The sequence below is a fragment of the Pseudophryne corroboree genome, chromosome 2, assembly GCF_028390025.1.
Source record: "Pseudophryne corroboree isolate aPseCor3 chromosome 2, aPseCor3.hap2, whole genome shotgun sequence".
Taxonomy (NCBI): Eukaryota; Metazoa; Chordata; class Amphibia; order Anura; family Myobatrachidae; genus Pseudophryne; species Pseudophryne corroboree.
In genome coordinates this window covers 866,089,454-866,109,375 of record NC_086445.1, presented here as the reverse complement: position 1 = coordinate 866,109,375, position 19,922 = coordinate 866,089,454, and the positions used below count along the sequence as shown (strand labels likewise).

Below are 19,922 nucleotides of genomic sequence, written 5' to 3'. Positions count from 1 at the left end.
ATCTCTGCAATATCTGAGGCATAATTCAAAAATTTAACATATTTATTGTGTGCCACATCATGTACATTTGGATATACAACACAAAATAATGAAGCTAGAAGCTCTTAAGCTGAAATTATTTGGTTAACCAATACCTAATAGATGGTTACAGTACAATAAGGCTTTGCAGTGGTTATTTTTACACAAAGCATGGTAATAATGTTTGGTACACTTTTTCAACAGTCACACAGACCAGCCGGCCAGACAGGCCTCAGACAAGTCAGGATGAGGCTGGGATTGCAGGTAAGTCTTCACTGTAGTCACATATTCTGAAAACACATAGAAGTACAAAATATTAATGTTTTTATTTTCACATAGGTTCTGCTTCTGGAAGCCGACCTCCTGTAAGGCGCCCATCACAGGGCTTGGGCCACTTACCCAGGAGGCCAAGTAAGACACGGCGTCTTGGCTCGGAATCTGCGGCTCCATCATCCCCACCCAGGCGACGACTTTCGGCAGTGTCACCCCAGCCACCACTGGCACTATTGGCGAGTTCTCAGAGTGATGAGCCCCGATCCCCTCAGTTATCTGGTGAGTAAAAACAGAAATTAAACACATAAGCAATAATATACACAGTACAGTTAATATGTTGTTAGTTGGTTTGGAGATTACATGTTTTCCAGAACAAGCAATGTGTTGTTACGTCTTCAATTGCTAAAGGTGCTAAAAATTTATTATATAAGGTCTTAGTGGATGTTCTCGACAACATCATTTTTTTTAAAAAAAAGATTTATATTAAAATTGGGCCCACACACGTGCACATTTAAATAAAATATGAATACAATTAAATATAAAAAACACTATCCACAACATTAGAGTGTTCACACATCTCCCCTGTCCAGTATGTAGATGGCTTACTTGCTCCGCTCCTCTGGACTATCCAGGTAAGTAGTCGATATCGTGGTCAGGGGAGGGAATCTAACAGTGTAATGCTGTGGAGGGGAGTTAGTTAGGTGAGGATTATGCAAATCTGTCTATGTTTCCGCCTGTGTTGGTATATATGTTTTAGAACATAAAAAACATTATAAGTTTATAAAATCAACGCCAAAAAGATTAAAAATGGAGTATTATGAATGTAGTAATGTGTAGAATTAGCCTTGAAATTTTTTTACAAATAAACATTGCATGTTGCCCACCCCATACAGAGCCCAGCTTGATGGCCGACGTGGACCAGCAGGGACAAGACCAACAGGCAACCATCACACTGCAACTTACACCTGTTGACCCAAGCCAGCCAATACAGTTGCAGGATATCCCCCAAGCCTCCATCAGTCCACAACTGGCACAAGCTCCGCCCCCAAGCCAAATACCAGATGATTTTTGGGCCAGTTGGACAAGCCAACAGGCCCAAAGCAATGCCAGCCTGACCGCACATACACAACACCTTGCCAGTCTGCCCCATCATCTACCGCGTATTAGTCGCAACTCGGGCAGACTGATAGTACAAGTAGGGCGAATGGCTACCTCAATGGAGCAAATAAGGGCTGACAACAGCCAAATGCTTGCACATTTATCGCGCATCATAGATGAGCAACAGCGCCATCAGCAGGCACTCGTTCAGCTCATTCAGCACAACCAAGTGGTGAATGAGTCGTTATCCAGGATTGTAGCCAGCCACACTGCAACCAACACTCAGCTGATTGCAAGCCTTAATAATTTGAGCAGCAATATTTCATTGATGGGAGCTCACCAAGTAACCTCCAGCTCGGGGACCACGACCCCTATCCAAACGCCAGTAACCTCCCCTGTTCGGCGATCCTCAAGAGCACGTGCCAGTGAGCCAGCACCCAGCACACACAAGCGCAAAAAATAACCACAATGTTATTTGAAAAATAAAAATTTGTATTTGACAAACACACAACTTCCTGTGTCCGTCTCCAACATTGTCGAAGCTGCTCTGTATGTATGTATGTTTTTCATGGGTAATGACTGAAAATGTATTTTTAGCATAAACTAAGCACAATGTACACACCACTATAAACAACAAACAGTAAGTAACATAACACACAATAGAAAGTAGTGCAAAGTGTTTAGTCAAGGATAATTACAGCCTAATAAAACTGACCTGAAAAATAGCGCAGGATCACTTCTTGCCGTACCTGCCTCCCTACATTTGTACTCACACTGTCACCAGATGGTTCTAACTCCTCTGCTTGCTGACTGCTTTCTCCCTCATCATGTGCCAGATGTTGACTTAAACACAGATTATGGAGAAAACAGCAGCAGAACACAATTCTAGTCACCTTTGAGGGACTATACAACAAAAGGCCTGCAGATTTATCCAGACAACGAAACCGTGACTTCAGCACACCAAAACATCTTTCTATCACATTCCACGTAGCCTTATGTGCATGATTGTAACTGTGTTCAGCAGGAGAATCAGGTTGGGACAATGGAGTAAGGAGCCAAGAGTAGCAGCCGTAACCCCCATCACCTGAAAAACATATATAGTCAACATTAGTACATATGTTAGATTATTCTTTCACCTCATCAAAACTCGAGTTTGTGGTTAAAAGACATACACACAAAACATTTTAAACATACCCAACAGCCAGCCATCAGGCATTTGTCCCTCCTCAAATTTATCGAAGAGCGATGACTGACTGAGGATGAAGGAGTCATGGCAGCCACCAGGGTAACCTGCAACAACACTCATAATTTTTAAGTTTGCATCACAGACCACCTGGACATTAGTTGATTGTGCCAGATGCCTATTAGTATATATATATTGGCGGCCCTTAGGTGATCTCAGCTGAACGTGTGTGCAATCTATGGCCCCCAGCACATTGGGCATGCCAGCAAGCTCATAGAAAGCTACCCTGACAGCACTCCACTCCGACTCCTCGGTAGGGAAGCAGATTGAGGCTTTAATGTGTGGCTCCAACACATCCAAAACCTGAGTGGACATTAAAGAAGCTAAGGTGAGTGTCATGTTAGGTATTCTCTACAATACTGTGTTGTTTGTACTTACAGAAGCAACACTTAGACATAAACGTGTATGTATCTTTAGACTCACCTGAATCAAATATCTGGAAAAGGTGGGCTGTGAGATACCAATGACGTCGCCTGCCACAGCCTGGAAGCTCCCAGTAGCCATAAAGTGTAACACAGCCAGGAGTTTGTGTAGGCCTGAGACAGAGCGAGAGCGTGCTGTCTCAGGGTCTATGCCCAGTTTGACAAGGTCATACAGGTGGAAAATGTTGTTTCTATTTAGGCGGAACATCTGTATGACCCTATCATCGGACAATGCATTTAAGTTTAAACGCCCTCTAAAAAAACGAGGCTGGCGCAGCCTCCGCGGTACCTGGACAACCTGTTGACCATGTTCACTTACCTGGGCCTGATTCCTGGAAGCCTCATGGAGCAGTCTAAGGTATCCCACAGCAAACAAAAAATCATTGCCACACACCACAGCCGCCATTTCAGAGTGAGAGAAGTTCAGAATGTGCCTGGAACACTTTTATAGGGCCAAACATTCAGGTGTGAGTAATGGATAATTGAGTACACATGTAAACGCGGTTTTCAAATGCTGGCGCGTTTTTTTTTAGGAAAAAAATACGATTTGTAATTTATCGCGGCCGCGAATGCATTTTCGCGGCAGCAATTACAATTACGAATAGTTAGTAAATGACCGAGATTCATATCTAAACAGGCGTAATTTGACCGATGGTGTATTCATTCGTAATTTTTTACTTGGACTTGCAAAAAATTACGAATGCCCTCATCACTGCCGTGATTAGTGTTTAGTAAATTACCGAGATGACACTTTGAAGAAAAAACGCCATCTCGGTCAAAATCGGGACCTTAGTAAATTTACCCCAGAGATTGATATATTTACTTCATATATGCAAAAGGTGTACTCAGGTTCTCTTATACAATTACTGTGACTGTCCGCAGACTTTCAGAGTTTGCACATGACTGCACCTTTAATGAAGAGAAAGTTAATTTATGCAGTAGAAAGAATGGAACGTTGAAACTGTAAAACAAGCTCAAATCTATTTTCTAATTACAGAAAAACTGTTTCCTTATCTTTTATAAACAGGAGTGGAGGAAATGGCAAAGAAACAAAGGAAACAGGAATTAGGATGGAGAAGCAATGGAGAATGCAAATGAACCGTGTCTGAGAGGAAGGAAGAGCAGATTGGTGAAGTGAACAAGCTGCCTTGCCCTCATCCCATAATGCACTGCTTCATCTTCCTCAACCAGTTCACTGTATCTCCATTATCTTGGCGAAAAACACCAATTATATGAAGTGGCATTCCTTCTCTTGGAGAACCACAATGTTAAGTTCCTAATTCCCTGCTAGTTAAGTCAATGAATGCCATGATTTCAAGTGTTCCTCATAATTTTCTTTAATCAATTCTATTGTTCCATCAATACTTGGGTAAAGCTTTTGTCTGTTGCAAAATATTGTTACAGCTAATCCGTTAATGATATAATCCAAATACAAATGTAGAAGGCTATAATCACTATAAGGATTATACTTTATTACCATAGCAAAAATATGTTCCCACACGCCTATTTTAATGTTGCAAACGATATTATCAGAATAAGTTATTCTATATTAGCAAGATTTCTATATAATATTTTTAAAAAGATTGCAGTTTTTATCAATGAATGAGAATATTAAAATATTCTAAATAAAGAAAAATATTTGTGAAATACAGGTACAGTACACACCTGACACCCTCTAAATATCATCCTCTGTCCGGGTGACAGTAGGAAGACAGGTACAGTGCGCTGTTGCTAGGAAACACCTGACACTCTCTAAATATCATCCTTGGTCAGGGTGACAGTAGGAAGACAGGTACAGTGCGCTGTTGCTAGGAAACCACCTGACACTCTCTAAATATCATCCTCGGTCAGGGTGACAGTAGGAAGACGGGTACAGTACAGTGTTGCTAGGAAACCACCTCACACTCTCTAAATATCATCCTCGATCAGGGTGACAGTAGGAAGACGGGTACAGGGTGCTGTTGCTAGGAAACACCTGACACTCTCTAAATATCCTCGGGTTGGGTGACAGTAGGAAGACGGGTACAGTACAGTGTTGCTAGGAAACACCTGACACCCTCTAAATATCATCCTCTGTCAAGGTGACAGTAGGAAAACAGGTAGACTAGAATGTGCTGTTCCTAGGAAACACCTGACACTCTGTATATAGCATTCTCTGTCAGGGTGACAGTAGGAAGACAGGTACGCATTTGCTAGGAAACACCTGACACTGTATATATACATCCTGTCATGGTGACAGTAGGAAGACAGGGAATTGGCCAACCATAAGAGAGGACATTTAAAGAACAGGGCTCCTTTATAAAGAAGTGTTAAGTTTGATTAAATTACAAAGAAAAGCAATACATTATTACACTTTGGTTTGAGCCGCTAAAATGCGTATGTATATGTTGCGTATACACGCCGACACGTTATGTGCACAATATAGCGACACGAGTGGCTGAATACACTTTACCCCAAACAAGAATGGAATGCAACACCAGTAGTTAAATGTAATGTTGTGGTCCAATGCATCAACAGCATTTACTTAAGAATATACAGATAAAAAGGTACAACAATATACAGAGAAGAGCTACAACCAATAATACATACGTTTAAACGTGAGCGCTCCTGGATCCAGGTCTCAGTCAGTCTTGGCAAGATGACCTCAGAGAATAGGGACTGAGCCTGGTCAGGAGGCCTCTCTTTTATACAATGTGTCCAAATACAGTACAATGGGAAGTGTAAGCTCTTCTTTCATAGGTCAGAGGGCAGATCATTTACAGTACATGAGGGGTCATAGGTTGGTTTGAATGAATAGGCGATGCTTGGTCCAGGTGTACTTGCAGGTGTTCGCCACTGGGTTCCCGCCGAATATCATGAGTACAGTATTACAGCAGTTTGAGAATATTACAATTCTGCGTATATCTATACGCAGAGACATGCGATAAACTGTAAATAGCCACCGGAATGTGAATCACAAAATACTGCACATCTGGATACCAAACACTAAGTCCTAACCTTGCTCCATCCCCTCACATCCTGTAAACCTGAATAGCTCTGTAGTTTTACCTTCTAAGTGCATGTAAGTTGCTGACAAAGTGTGTGGAGACTATGTGTAAATTATGCACTGTCACGATCCGGGTATCTGGACGCCATTTCTTACCTATCAGATGCCTCCTAAGGCTGGCTCAGCGCTCCAGGACCGGATCCCATCTGTTATCCTGATGTGCACATTCCCGCATCCTCTCCTGTCTCTCTGGACGCAGTCACAGTAACGCCTTATACATCTGGCATGGCGTCTCCCGCGGCCTCCGCCGCCGTCCCTGAGCTTCTGCATTCAGAGTGGCGATTACGTCAGCCGCGGCCTCCGCTGTGTCCGCGTGGTCGGATGTGCATCTGTCAGCCTGGCGTCTCCTGTCTCCGGTGGCCGGCGCCGCCATTACTGTTTTCCAGACCACATGGATTACAATCCAAACTTCCCTCCAAGTGTCTGCATGGGCGCAGCCATCTTGGATTCTGTCAGCTGATCTTTCCTACCAATCCGTTGTCAGTATTATTAATTTGCATAATTGCCTAGCCAATGCCTTCCTTGCTGCAGGTATAAATAGGTTGTGCCTGAGCAAGGAAGGCGTCAGTGCTTTGGTTGTCAAACCTAGTTCCAGTTTGTCTCTCTTCTGTGAATGTCTTTCAGGTTCCAGCTCCTGTCTCCAGACTTCTGCTATAGAGACCCGCACCAGCATTCCATCTGCGGTGTAGCCTGACTCTCCGATCCATTCTGGACTCACCTGTTTCCAGCTACAACATCACCTGCTTCCAGCTCAGCTTCCAGCAGTGTACAGCTTCTCTTAAAGGGCCGGTGTCCTTTCTGCAGTTTACCACTCTCCACCGGTATTATTATTTCTCCGCTCTCAAATTCTACTTTTCATCTATATTGCATCGCTCTCAAGCTTTATTTATTATTTAACTGGTTCCAGCCAGTATCCACTCCGTGCCAACACCTGTCTGGTTCTAACCAGTACCCACAGCAGCATTTTATCTACAGCAGTCCAGCTTTCCCTGGAACACCAGCTGGTACGACCCTGGGCTTTCCTCATTGCTACAGTTGAGCCTGGTAAGGACTTTCCAACTTGCAGATAATAAGAACTGTCTCATACCACCAGAGCTCTGTGGCCCCTGCCACCCTGTAGTACCCAGGAACTGTATTATTATTTCTCTGCTGATTTTTATGTTTCTTTTTACTGCTACTGTGATGCATGGAGTTTGTCATAAATAAATATCATTGACTTTTACTCAAGTTGTCGTGGTCACGCCTTCGGGCGGTTTCTCTTCATGTTACTTACATGTCCAGGGGTCTGATACAACCTCCCAGGTTCCGGTACATCTCAGCCCCTACAACTGAGGCTGCCTTCCGTCAGCTCAGGCCCTCAGTTGTGACAGTAAGCACTGACCAAATGAATCCAGCCGGAGACCAGGATCAAGCGGCCAGGCCGATGCAAGAACTGGCAGCCCGACTTGAACATCAGGAGGCTGCACAGGGCCACATCATCCGCTGTCTCCAGGATCTCTCTACTCGGCTGGATGGGATTCAGACAACTCTCCGTGGATCAGGCGCATCTGGGGCGTCAACCACAGTGACTCCAACTAGAACCCCACCCACCTTACCCGTTTCTGCTCCACGTCTTCATCTTCCAACGCCAGCAAAATTTGACGGATCTCCAAGATTCTGCAGGGGATTTCTCAACCAGTGTGAGATTCAGTTTGAGCTACAACCTGGCAATTTTCCCAGTGACCGTACAAAAATTGCCTACATCATCTCTCTTCTCAGTGGCTCAGCCCTCGACTGGGCATCACCGTTATGGGAGAGGTCCGACACCCTGCTATCTTCTTACACTGCATTCGTGTCAACATTCAGGCGCATCTTCGACGAGCCAGGCCGGGTAACTTCAGCTTCGTCTGAGATTCTCCGTTTACGCCAGGGATCACGTACTGTAGGACAATATCTTATACAGTTCCAGATTCTGGCATCTGAACTGGCATGGAACGACGAGGCCCTGTATGCTGCATTCTGGCATGGTTTATCCGAGCGTATTAAAGATGAGTTAGCTACCAGAGACTTACCCTCCAAGTTAGATGAGCTAATCTCACTTTGTACGAAAGTTGACTTACGTTTCAGAGAGAGAGCAACTGAGCGTGGAAGATCATCTGCTCCAAAATCTTCTGCTCCTCCTCCTCGCCAACTGTCACCAACTAAAGATGAACCCATGCAAATTGGCCGTTCCCGTTTAACTCCTGCTGAGCACCGAAGACGTCTCTCTGAGTCTCTCTGTCTGTATTGTGCAGCCCCGTCTCACACTATTAATGCCTGTCCCAAACGTCCGGGAAACTCCAAATCCTAGCTCGCCAAGGAGAGGGCCGGCTAGGAGTAATGATCTCCTCTCCATCTCCTCAAGATTGTAATCTCCCAGTCTCGCTTCAAGTTGCTCAACGTTATCAGAACGTCATTGCCCTCCTGGATTCCGGAGCAGCTGGGAACTTTATTACCGAAGCCTATGTTAAACGGTGGTCCCTACCCACCGAGAGACTTCCTTCCTCCTTTTCCTTAACTGCCGTGGATGGCAGTAAAATTTTTGATACAGTTATTGCTCTAAGGACTCTACCAGTTCGTCTGAGAGTGGGAGTTCTTCATTCCGAACTTATTTCACTTTTAGTGATTCCAAGAGCCACACATCCTGTGGTCCTGGGCCTTCCATGGCTCCGTCTTCACAATCCTACAATTGATTGGACGACTACGCAAATTCTGGCATGGGGTCCCTCCTGTGCTGAGACATGTTTGTTTAAAGTGTTGCCTGTCTGTTCTTCCTCCCCCAGGTCGTCTGATGTTCCACCTCCTCCATATCAAGATTTCACGGATGTGTTCAGTAAAGCTTCTGCTGATATCCTTCCTCCTCATAGAGAATGGGACTGCCCGATTGATCTCGTTCCAGGGAAGGTTCCACCTCGAGGCCGAACTTATCCGTTGTCTCTGCCTGAGACGCATTCTATGGAGGAATACATTAAAGAGAACCTAGCAAAGGGGTTCATTCGACCTTCTTCTTCTCCAGCCGGCGCAGGCTTCTTTTTTGTAAAAAAGAAAGATGGTGGTCTGCGGCCGTGCATCGACTACAGAGGTTTGAACGACATTACCATCAAGAACCGCTATCCTTTACCCCTGATTACTGAGCTCTTTGACAGAGTTAGCGGAGCTACCATCTTTACAAAGCTGGACTTGAGAGGTGCATACAATCTCATCCGGATCCGTGAGGGTGACGAGTGGAAGACCGCATTTAACACCCGTGACGGACATTATGAGTACCTCGTCATGCCCTTCGGATTGAGCAATGCTCCAGCTGTCTTCCAGCATTTCGTCAATGAGATTTTCAGAGACATTCTATACCGTCATGTCGTGGTCTATCTAGATGATATCCTCATTTTTGCCAACAATTTAGAGGAACATCGTTTTTGGGTAAAGGAGGTTCTGTCCCGTCTCCGTGTCAATCATCTCTATTGCAAATTAGAGAAATGCGTCTGTGAAGTCAAGTCCATTCCGTTTCTAGGGTACATTGTGTCCGGTTCCGGACTAGAGATGGATCCTGAGAAACTACAAGCAATCCAGAATTGGCCGGTACCCTTAACCCTCAAAGGGGTCCAGAGGTTCTTAGGGTTCGCCAATTATTACCGAAAGTTTATACGAGACTTTTCCACCATTGTGGCGCCTATTACTGCTTTCACCAAGAAGGGTGCTAACCCGTCCAAGTGGTATGAAGAAGCCATGCAAGCTTTTCATCTTTTAAAACAGAGGTTCATCTCTGCGCCTGTCCTGAAACAGCCTGACATCGACTCTCCTTTCATCTTAGAGGTGGATGCCTCCTCCGTTGGAGTAGGAGCGGTGTTATCTCAGAGGGCTAAAGATGGCCATTTACATCCTTGCAGTTTCTTCTCACGGAAGTTCTCCCCAGCGGAGCGCAACTATGCCATTGGCGACCAGGAGTTGCTAGCCATCAAGCTCGCTCTAGAGGAGTGGAGATATCTGTTGGAGGGAGCTTCTCATTCAATCACCATCCTTACAGACCACAAGAACCTTCTATATCTGAAAGGCGCACAATGTCTCAACCCTCGTCAGGCCAGATGGGCACTTTTCTTTTCCAGGTTCGACTTTAAACTCCAGTTCTGTCCGGGCTCTCAGAATCGCAAGGCCGATGCCCTTTCCCGCTCATGGGAGCAAGAAAATGAGTCAGAGTCTTCAGACAAGCATCCTATTATAAATCCGTTGGCATTCTCCACGGTAGGGATGGACTCTACGCCCCCATCAGGGAAAAGTTTTGTGAAGCCGACACTAAGGAAGAAGCTCATGCATTGGGCCCATGCTTCCCGCTTTGCCGGACATACAGGTATCCAAAAAACCCTGGAGTTTATCTCTAGGTCCTATTGGTGGCCAACTCTGAAAAAGGACGTTTTGGAGTTTATTGCATCTTGCCCAAAGTGTGCTCAACATAAAGTATCCCGCCAGTCGCCTGCGGGGCAACTGGTTCCACTATCTGTTCCCCGTCGACCATGGACCCATTTGTCGATGGATTTTATTACAGATTTGCCCATGTGCAACAAGTTTAATACCATCTGGGTGGTAGTTGACCGGTTCACCAAGATGGCACACTTCATTCCTCTTACCGGTCTTCCGTCAGCTTCCAAGTTGGCTCAAGTATTCATACAAGAGATCTTTCGACTCCACGGTCTTCCAGAAGAAATTATCTCAGATCGAGGAGTTCAATTCACAGCCAAATTCTGGCGAAGTTTATGTCAAGTCCTCCAAGTCAAGCTAAAGTTTTCCACGGCTTACCATCCTCAGACCAATGGTCAAACTGAGAGGGTGAATCAGGACTTGGAGTCCTTCCTCCGCATCTATGTGTCCTCCTCTCAAGATGACTGGGTTCAATTACTTCCCTGGGCCGAGTTCTGTCATAACAACCAGTATCATTCTTCATCTTCTTCAACACCATTCTTCACCAACTTTGGATTCCACCCTGAAGTCCCTGAGTTCCAACCGCTTCCAGCAACTTCTGTTCCCGCAGTGGATATCACCTTGCATCAGTTTGCCAATATCTGGAAGAGCGTACGATCAGCTCTGCTCAAGGCATCGTTCAGGTACAAGAAGTTTGCGGATAAGAAGCGTCGAGCAGTTCCTGCTCTCAAGGTGGGTGATCGGGTATGGTTATCCACGAAGAATTTGAGGTTAAGAGTTCCCAGTATGAAGTTTGCACCTCGCTACATCGGTCCTTTTAAAATTGATCAAGTCATCAATCCTGTTGCTTACAGACTCCAGTTGCCTCCCTTCTTAAAAATACCCAGGACATTCCATGTTTCCCTGTTGAAACCGCTAATCTTGAATCGGTTTCATTCCTCACTTCCTCCAACTCCGAAAGTCCAAACTCAACGAGGCGTTGAGTATGAAGTAGCCAAGATCCTGGACTCACGTCACCATTACGGTCAACTTCAGTATCTTATTGACTGGAAGGGTTATGGCCCTGAGGAACGTTCATGGACCAATGCTTCTGATGTCCATGCTCCTGCCTTGGTCCGGAGATTCCATTCCAAGTTTCCTCAAAAGCCAAAGAAGTGTCCTGGGGCCACTCCTAAAGGGGGGGGTGCTGTCACGATCCGGGTATCTGGACGCCATTTCTTACCTATCAGATGCCTCCTAAGGCTGGCTCAGCGCTCCAGGACCGGATCCCATCTGTTATCCTGATGTGCACATTCCCGCATCCTCTCCTGTCTCTCTGGACGCAGTCACAGTAACGCCTTATACATCTGGCATGGCGTCTCCCGCGGCCTCCGCCGCCGTCCCTGAGCTTCTGCATTCAGAGTGGCGATTACGTCAGCCGCGGCCTCCGCTGTGTCCGCGTGGTCGGATGTGCATCTGTCAGCCTGGCGTCTCCTGTCTCCGGTGGCCGGCGCCGCCATTACTGTTTTCCAGACCACATGGATTACAATCCAAACTTCCCTCCAAGTGTCTGCATGGGCGCAGCCATCTTGGATTCTGTCAGCTGATCTTTCCTACCAATCCGTTGTCAGTATTATTAATTTGCATAATTGCCTAGCCAATGCCTTCCTTGCTGCAGGTATAAATAGGTTGTGCCTGAGCAAGGAAGGCGTCAGTGCTTTGGTTGTCAAACCTAGTTCCAGTTTGTCTCTCTTCTGTGAATGTCTTTCAGGTTCCAGCTCCTGTCTCCAGACTTCTGCTATAGAGACCCGCACCAGCATTCCATCTGCGGTGTAGCCTGACTCTCCGATCCATTCTGGACTCACCTGTTTCCAGCTACAACATCACCTGCTTCCAGCTCAGCTTCCAGCAGTGTACAGCTTCTCTTAAAGGGCCGGTGTCCTTTCTGCAGTTTACCACTCTCCACCGGTATTATTATTTCTCCGCTCTCAAATTCTACATTTCATCTATATTGCATCGCTCTCAAGCTTTATTTATTATTTAACTGGTTCCAGCCAGTATCCACTCCGTGCCAACACCTGTCTGGTTCTAACCAGTACCCACAGCAGCATTTTATCTACAGCAGTCCAGCTTTCCCTGGAACACCAGCTGGTACGACCCTGGGCTTTCCTCATTGCTACAGTTGAGCCTGGTAAGGACTTTCCAACTTGCAGATAATAAGAACTGTCTCATACCACCAGAGCTCTGTGGCCCCTGCCACCCTGCAGTACCCAGGAACTGTATTATTATTTCTCTGCTGATTTTTATGTTTCTTTTTACTGCTACTGTGATGCATGGAGTTTGTCATAAATAAATATCATTGACTTTTACTCAAGTTGTCGTGGTCACGCCTTCGGGCGGTTTCTCTTCATGTTACTTACATGTCCAGGGGTCTGATACAACCTCCCAGGTTCCGGTACATCTCAGCCCCTACAACTGAGGCTGCCTTCCGTCAGCTCAGGCCCTCAGTTGTGACATGCACTATTTGAATAAAGTATTGAATATGTCTTTGTGGCTTTTCTGTGCGAATGCGTTTGCTACCGTATATACTCTTGCCATGCGTTAATACGCAAGGCCTGGGTACGTAGCATGTGTATATGCGTACGCACGGCGGCAACGTGCATGAACAGAGGCCACTCTGGAGTTTGCACGTGTGTGTGTGTAATATTTTTGACTTCGACAGAACCACCCACTTTGATTGGCAGGAGGACTAATCTTGGTGTAGTTTCCATAGAAACCAATCAGCCTGCTCCAACAAGTTACTGACCCTTTTGTTTTAACTGCTAATTTGAACTTCGAACAGCTACATCAGATCTGACAGGCCAGAATGATCCTGCTCAAAAATCACGTACAGGCAGGGTCATTACCCTCAAACCAGCCACTAGTCCAGAGTTTCCCAACCCCTGCCATTACAGTCCAAATTGTAAGAATATCCATGATTTAATACAGGTTTCTTAATGAGTACCTCAGTCAATTTGATATAACCATCCGGACTCAAACATGGATATCCTTAAAACCTAGCCTGTAATGATGGAATTTGGGAAACTCTGGACTATCAGGGCTGGATTAAAGGAAGGGGGGGGGGGGGGGGGGGGGCAGACGCATATGACAGAGGGACCTGGGGGAATGCATACCTTCTAACATGACCCATTCCACGAGGGACAAAATGCTCTCTACCTGAACTTCTCTCTTTATATATGATTGGCGTCTCCTCTGTTGAACTAGTTAATTTCTAAGAAAGGTATTTCAACATAAGCGATTGCAATCATAAATTGAAAAGTTCAGGTAGAAAGCATTTCGTCTCTCCTGGAACAGGTCATGTTGGGATGTATAGATTGTGTATATTAAAGTTAAGCCAATGTCTGGGTACTGTTTATAGCTACACCTGATTGAGAGACAACTTTTTAATACAAAGCTTTCTTGTAATGGAGCAAAGACAACTTAGGGGTCTATTTCCCTATAGATTGTAAGCTTGCGAGCAGGGCCTTCCTACCTCTATGTCTGTTTGTTTTTATCCAGTTTTGTTCTATTACTGTTGTTCTCATTGTAAAGCGCAACGGAATATGCTGCGCTATATAAGTAACTGTTAATAAATAAATCAATAATACATATTTACTAAGCCTTGGATGGAGATAAAGTCGCTGGAAATAAAGTACCAGCCAATCGGCTCCTAACTGACATATTTCAAACACAGCCTGTGTCATAGCAGTTAGGAGCCAATTGGCTGGTACTTTATCTCCAGTGACTTTATCTCCATCCAAGGCTTAGTAAATAGACCCCTTAATCTTAAAATACATGAAAAAATTGGAATTTATCTTGTCACATGCAAGAATAGCAGTATCCTTGGTACTACTTATACACTGGGACAGGACTCAGGAGGGCTTTCTATGTGTGTCTCTCTCTAGACCCAAATGCTCTCATTAGAAAACAGGTTACACAGAACCCAGGTGGGGAAGAGGAGAAGCTGGAATCCCTAGGTCACTCACAGCTCTCTCCCCCCTCTTATCTCTCGTTTAGTCAGGAAGCTCCATTGGTAGCTTGTGAAACCTGAAACTCCTGTCTCTGTCTGCACTGCATACTGTCCCAGTCGCATTTTGGCTGCCTGTTTTTGCTGCTTCACAAGAGGGAGAGCTAGTGATGTCAAGGTGCTTTGGTGGGGGCCCCCTGGCCTGGCAGACGGGGGCCTAGGTCACAGTATCCCCTGCGTCCCCCCCTAATCTGGCTATGCGAACTAGTGGCTAATTTGAGGGTAATGACCCTGTCTGTACAAGATTTTTAGGCCGGATCATTCTGGGCTGTCAGAGCTGAGATAGTGGTTCAAAGGTCAAATTAGCAGTTAAAACATAAGATGGCTTTACATTTTTTTCTCAAGCAGCAATCACACTGTATGCAAGTAATAGTTTGCTCAAGTTTACTTTTAACTTTTGAGCAATTATGACACTATACAGATCGAGAAGCAAACTGAATAAAATTTTAGCTTCTTTATTCAAGGTCATTGGTTTTTAGTTTTCATGCATTTGTACATTTTCAGATATTCCGCGGTGCATCCAGTCCCAGTTCTTTCGTACAGTCACATTGTGACCTCGGTATACACTGTAGTAATGTGTAGGAATCAGGAATAACAGGAAAACAAAACTGTTTATCTACGTCCGTACATGAGCGCTGAGGTATCCCTTTCGGATTATGTGTGCCTGAGATAGCCGTTGATGTTTTTCCATGAGGGAGAAATTTGTTCTTGAAATCCCTGAGGCAAGTTCCAATTAGTGCATTTGAAAATAAACTTGTCAGCTTGGTTAGTGTTCTGTACGCTTGCAGTCAGCTGAGCAATTTAGCCATGGGATTCCCTCTGGGACATGTATTTCTCCTCCCCCCATGTCGTCACCCGCCTTTCTTGCTCTGTAAATGTAATCCCTTCACTCCTCACATTTGCAGCAGCTGAGGTACATCGTACTTAACTCCTTAGCTGCCAGACAGCCTGCAGGCCTTTCCTTTGGCATATACTGTATGTGCCCATGGGTGGATTTAGGGGTGAGGGCGCACCTAGGCACAATGGTAACAACAGCCCCCTGCTTGCCTAAGTTTATTATTTTTATTGATTGGTTATAAGCCCTTATTTCAGTGGTTTCCAAAAAATTTTGAATCACGGCGCCCTAGAATATCAGAATTTTTTTCACGGCACCCTTAGGCCAAACATTTCTTATTGAGAAATTTAGAAAGAAATATTACATTAAGTAGATCACGTTTATATGTCATCCTGAGGGTCAGTTGTGTGGTGAGGGACAAGATTAGCTTCTGTTTGGCCACATAATTTATGACTGGCAGCCACCAGTACTGGTTTTGCCTATTATATTGACCATGAATAATTTGAATTGGTCCTGGACCACCAACCCAGGGCACCCCTGCAAGTGTCCCGAGGCACCCCAGGGAGCCACGGCACACAGTTTGGGAACCTCTGCCTTATTTGATGATAGCCAATTTAATAGAATAATAGAAAAGCTACTATGACATTTTCTGATTTATGTTTAATTATGTATACATATTTACTAAGTAGGACAGCTTACGGGGTAATATTTGCATGTCCTACCCATTTACACTCATTCAAGATGGCATATGGTACAGTACTGAGGACATAGGGGGTAATTCAGAGTTGATAGCAGCAGCAAAATTGTTAGCAGTTGTGCAAAACCATGTGCACTGCAGGTGTGACAGATATAACATGTGCAGAGAGAGTTAAGGGCCCTACACATTCGGCGATCCACCGCCGAGCTGCCCGACAGCGGATACGGCCGGCAGGCGACCCGGCGGCGGCGGGGAGGTGACGGGGGGTGTGTGAAATTTCTTCACTCCTCCTGTCACCCGGTGCCATAGCAATGCATGCTAATATGGACAATCTCGTCCATATTGGCATGCATGCATAAGCGACGGGGCACCAACGATGAACGAGCGTGGGGCCGCGCATCGTTCATTATTGGTGCCTACACACTGCACGATATGAACGAGTTCTCGTTCATTAATGAACGAGAACGTTCATATCGTGCAGTGTTATCTGCCAGTGTGTAGGGCCCTTTAGATTTGGGTGGGGTGTTTTCAAACTGAAATCTAAATTGCAGTGTAAAAATAAAGCAGCAAGTATTTACCCTGCACAGAAACAAAATAACCCACCCAAATCTAACTCTCTCTGCAAATGTTATATCTGCCTCACCTGCAGTGCACATGGGGGGGTCATTCCGAGTTGTTCGCTTGTTGCCGATTTTCGCTATGCTGCAATTTGTTGCTAAATGCGCATGGTACGCAGAGCGCATGCGCTAAGTTATTTAACACAAAACTTAGTAGATTTGCTGGTGTTCGTACGACGCTTTTCAGTCGCACTGCTGATCAGTAAATGATTGACAGGAAAGGGGCGTTTCTGGGAGGTTACTGAGCGTTTTCCGGGAGTGTGCTAAAAAACGCAGGCGTGTCAGGGAAAAACGCGGGAGTGTCTGGAGAAATGGGGGAGTGGCTGGCCGAACGCAGGGCGTGTTTGTGACATCAAACCAGGAACTAAACGGACTGAGCTGATCGCAATCTAGGAGTAGGTCTGGAGCTACTCAGAAACTGCAAAGAATTATTTAGTAGCAAATCTGCTAAGACTCCCAGAGGGCGGCGGCCTAGCGTGTGCAATGCTGCTAAAAGCAGCTAGCGAGCGAACAACTCGGAATGAGGTCCATGGTTTTGCCCAACTGCTAGCAAATTTGCTGCTGCGATCAACTCTGAATTACCCCCATTCTTTGCAGTTACTGCTACATTTTAGGCTGACAGTACCAACAAAAGCATCCAAGTGCCACTGTATATACCAGTATACAAAATAACATCAACTTTAGAGCAGAGGATTTCAACTCCAGTACTCAAGTACAACCAACAGGTCATGCTTTGAGAAGTGTCTTAATTGTAGACAGGTAAATACATTTATTGGCTGGATTCAGCAATTATTCTGTTTTTCATATCTTAAACCTGGGGTTCCTATGGATCAGTTTTTAAAGTTATTTTTCCTCCAGAAAACCTTAACTAGCAATTCTTATTTTGCCCAAAATAAACAGATTTTGGGGATAGGTTCCTGCAGATGTTTTACCTCACTTGACAGTGTTTTTGTGTCCAAGCAAAACTTAGGAGTAAATTCACTAAGATAGGAGTTGTATCTAATATGGGATGTTACCCATAGCAACCAATCAGACTCTACTTCTCATTTATCTAGCATCTTTTAGAAGATACCTGGAATCTGATTGGTTGCTATGAGCAACATCCCTTCTTAAATAAAACTCCCATCTTGGTAAATTTACCCCATGTCCAGATTTATAGCTTAGATATTAGGGGAGCCACTATTTATACAATAACCCCCAAATTGTTTCTAATAAAATCAACATCTGTCCAATTTGTATCACAAGGGCAACATATCTGAAAACAACTAAGCTATAGTTTTAACTTGCAAGATAATTGTTGTAAAAAGTTGCAAGCGACAAGTGATATTCATGAAGTTGTCAATTTCAGAAAAATACACAACACAGATATAAGGGGCAGTATTTAATTCTTTTAACCCCCTTCCACACCTGCTCTGTTGACGGGCGTGGTATAATAATTTCAGCTTGCTACCCCCGGGGTAGCGAGGGCTCCCAATCCTTTACGCAGCTAAACCTGATTACTACAATATGGGCGCGATATGCGTGATAATGGGGATAACTTTAAAGAGGAGATTAGGCGTGATATATCATTTGAATACCGCCCAAGGCATACAATTGATAAGGTGGAAACCTGGAAGTGCAAAGTCATTATATGTAAACAACTGCAGTGGCACTTTCAAAATCAATGGCTCACCACATTACATCTAATGCCAAGTTAAAAAAATGAAACCTTGTAAATTTCTGAGACTCTCAAAAGGAGTAGTCGCCATCTAGCACCCTACCCACTTCCTTTTGTAATGCAATTTGAGGCATTGCATAGCAGCAGGTGTAGCCAGGGGTGCCGACAACTGTACTGGGCCCAGGTACTGGGAGGGGGCGTGGCCAATGCAGGGAGGTGTGGACAGCCCCCTCCTTAGAAAATGTAAAAACATTAGTCTTTGTGCGGTCGCAAAGCGTCCGAGCGCTGCACAGGGTGGCACCTGCGTGAGGACTTATGGGCACAGGCAGCAGGAGAGAGAGACAAGAGAGAGAGTGACTGCCTCTGCAGCTGCCTGTCTCCTCAGTGCAGCCCACAGCAGCGTGTGTGCTGGGGGAAGAGCCTGCTGCAGCAGCAGTCACTCCTCTCTCTCCCCGCACCAAGTGCCGGCGTTGTCTCAAAGTGTGAGGGGACAGTGGGACCCCCCTGGGCCCCTCCAACATGCCTGGGCCCTTGGTAAAGAGTACCTGCTTCCCCCTCTCAGCTCCAACTCGTGTAGCCATAATACTGACCGCCAGCATCCTGACTGCCGATATCTCATACCCAGACTGTTTTTTCTTCCAGGTTCCACTGAGGGGTTAGGTATGGGATATCGACCATCAGGATGTCGGCGGTCTGAATTAGCTGTGGACTAAACTCTGCTTAACAGTATTCTGTTATCAAGGGTGTTGTAACATGGGGTTGGGTATTGGACAATGGCAGTCAGCATGCCGGTGATCAGAATACCATTACATTTCATATTTAAAAATGAGCTACAACATTCTGTAATCAGCTTCTCTCTCTCTCTCTCTCTCTCTCTCTCTCTCTATATATATATATATTATTATTATTTTTATTTTTAAAGCAAAAAACTCTTGCAAAGTTCTACTAAGCTCCAATGTTTGTCTGACATCAGTATGCAGCTTGGGCATATGGCTTGATCCAACCCTTTAATTTGGTTTGCATACAGACTCTCTGACATCTAAAATGTATTCTAAGTTGGGCTTGTTCTATGAAACAAATGCTGCTTAACTCCCATAGCCATGAAGGTCATTGCACATCAGATCCTAGCACCAATTATATACTATGGTAGTCTAGTTTATGGCTGTGGGGGCAGACTGACCCCATAAGTAGTGGTAATCAGAGGCAGCACAATGCACCCTTCCCATCTAACTCACTGCTCCAGGTGCTGTGCCCCTGGGATTCTTGCTCTTCTGTCCTCCAGGCTCTGAGTGCACTGTTCTGTGGGCACTCAGCAGTGGTGCCTTCTGCTGGCTGGCACTCTACGTCCCAGCGTAGTCAGTGTAATGGTTAGGCCGACCCTGTTTGTGGTGCAAATTCCATAAACCGACAGAAAAAAATAGATAAGCCATAGCCCGGCTTCATACCGCAAATTTCATCATTAGTATTGGCACGCTGGGTGCAAAAGATTTCCCTGAAAAGGGCATCCCTCCCCTGTATGCACACCTTGAAATGAGCACGGAAG

General features: G+C 45.2%; 1 protein-coding gene across 1 annotated transcript; it reads left to right on the top strand.

Moving 5' to 3' along the window:
• Positions 1-215: 215 nt before the first annotated feature.
• LOC135051330 (uncharacterized) lies at positions 216-1,889 on the top strand. The gene is made up of 3 exons (XM_063957385.1): positions 216-282; positions 358-570; positions 1,185-1,889. Exon 3 carries the CDS (start codon positions 1,196-1,198, stop codon positions 1,850-1,852), a length of 657 nt encoding a protein of 218 aa, XP_063813455.1. The 5' UTR covers positions 216-282; positions 358-570; positions 1,185-1,195; the 3' UTR covers positions 1,853-1,889.
• The last annotated feature ends 18,033 nt before the right edge of the window (positions 1,890-19,922 follow it).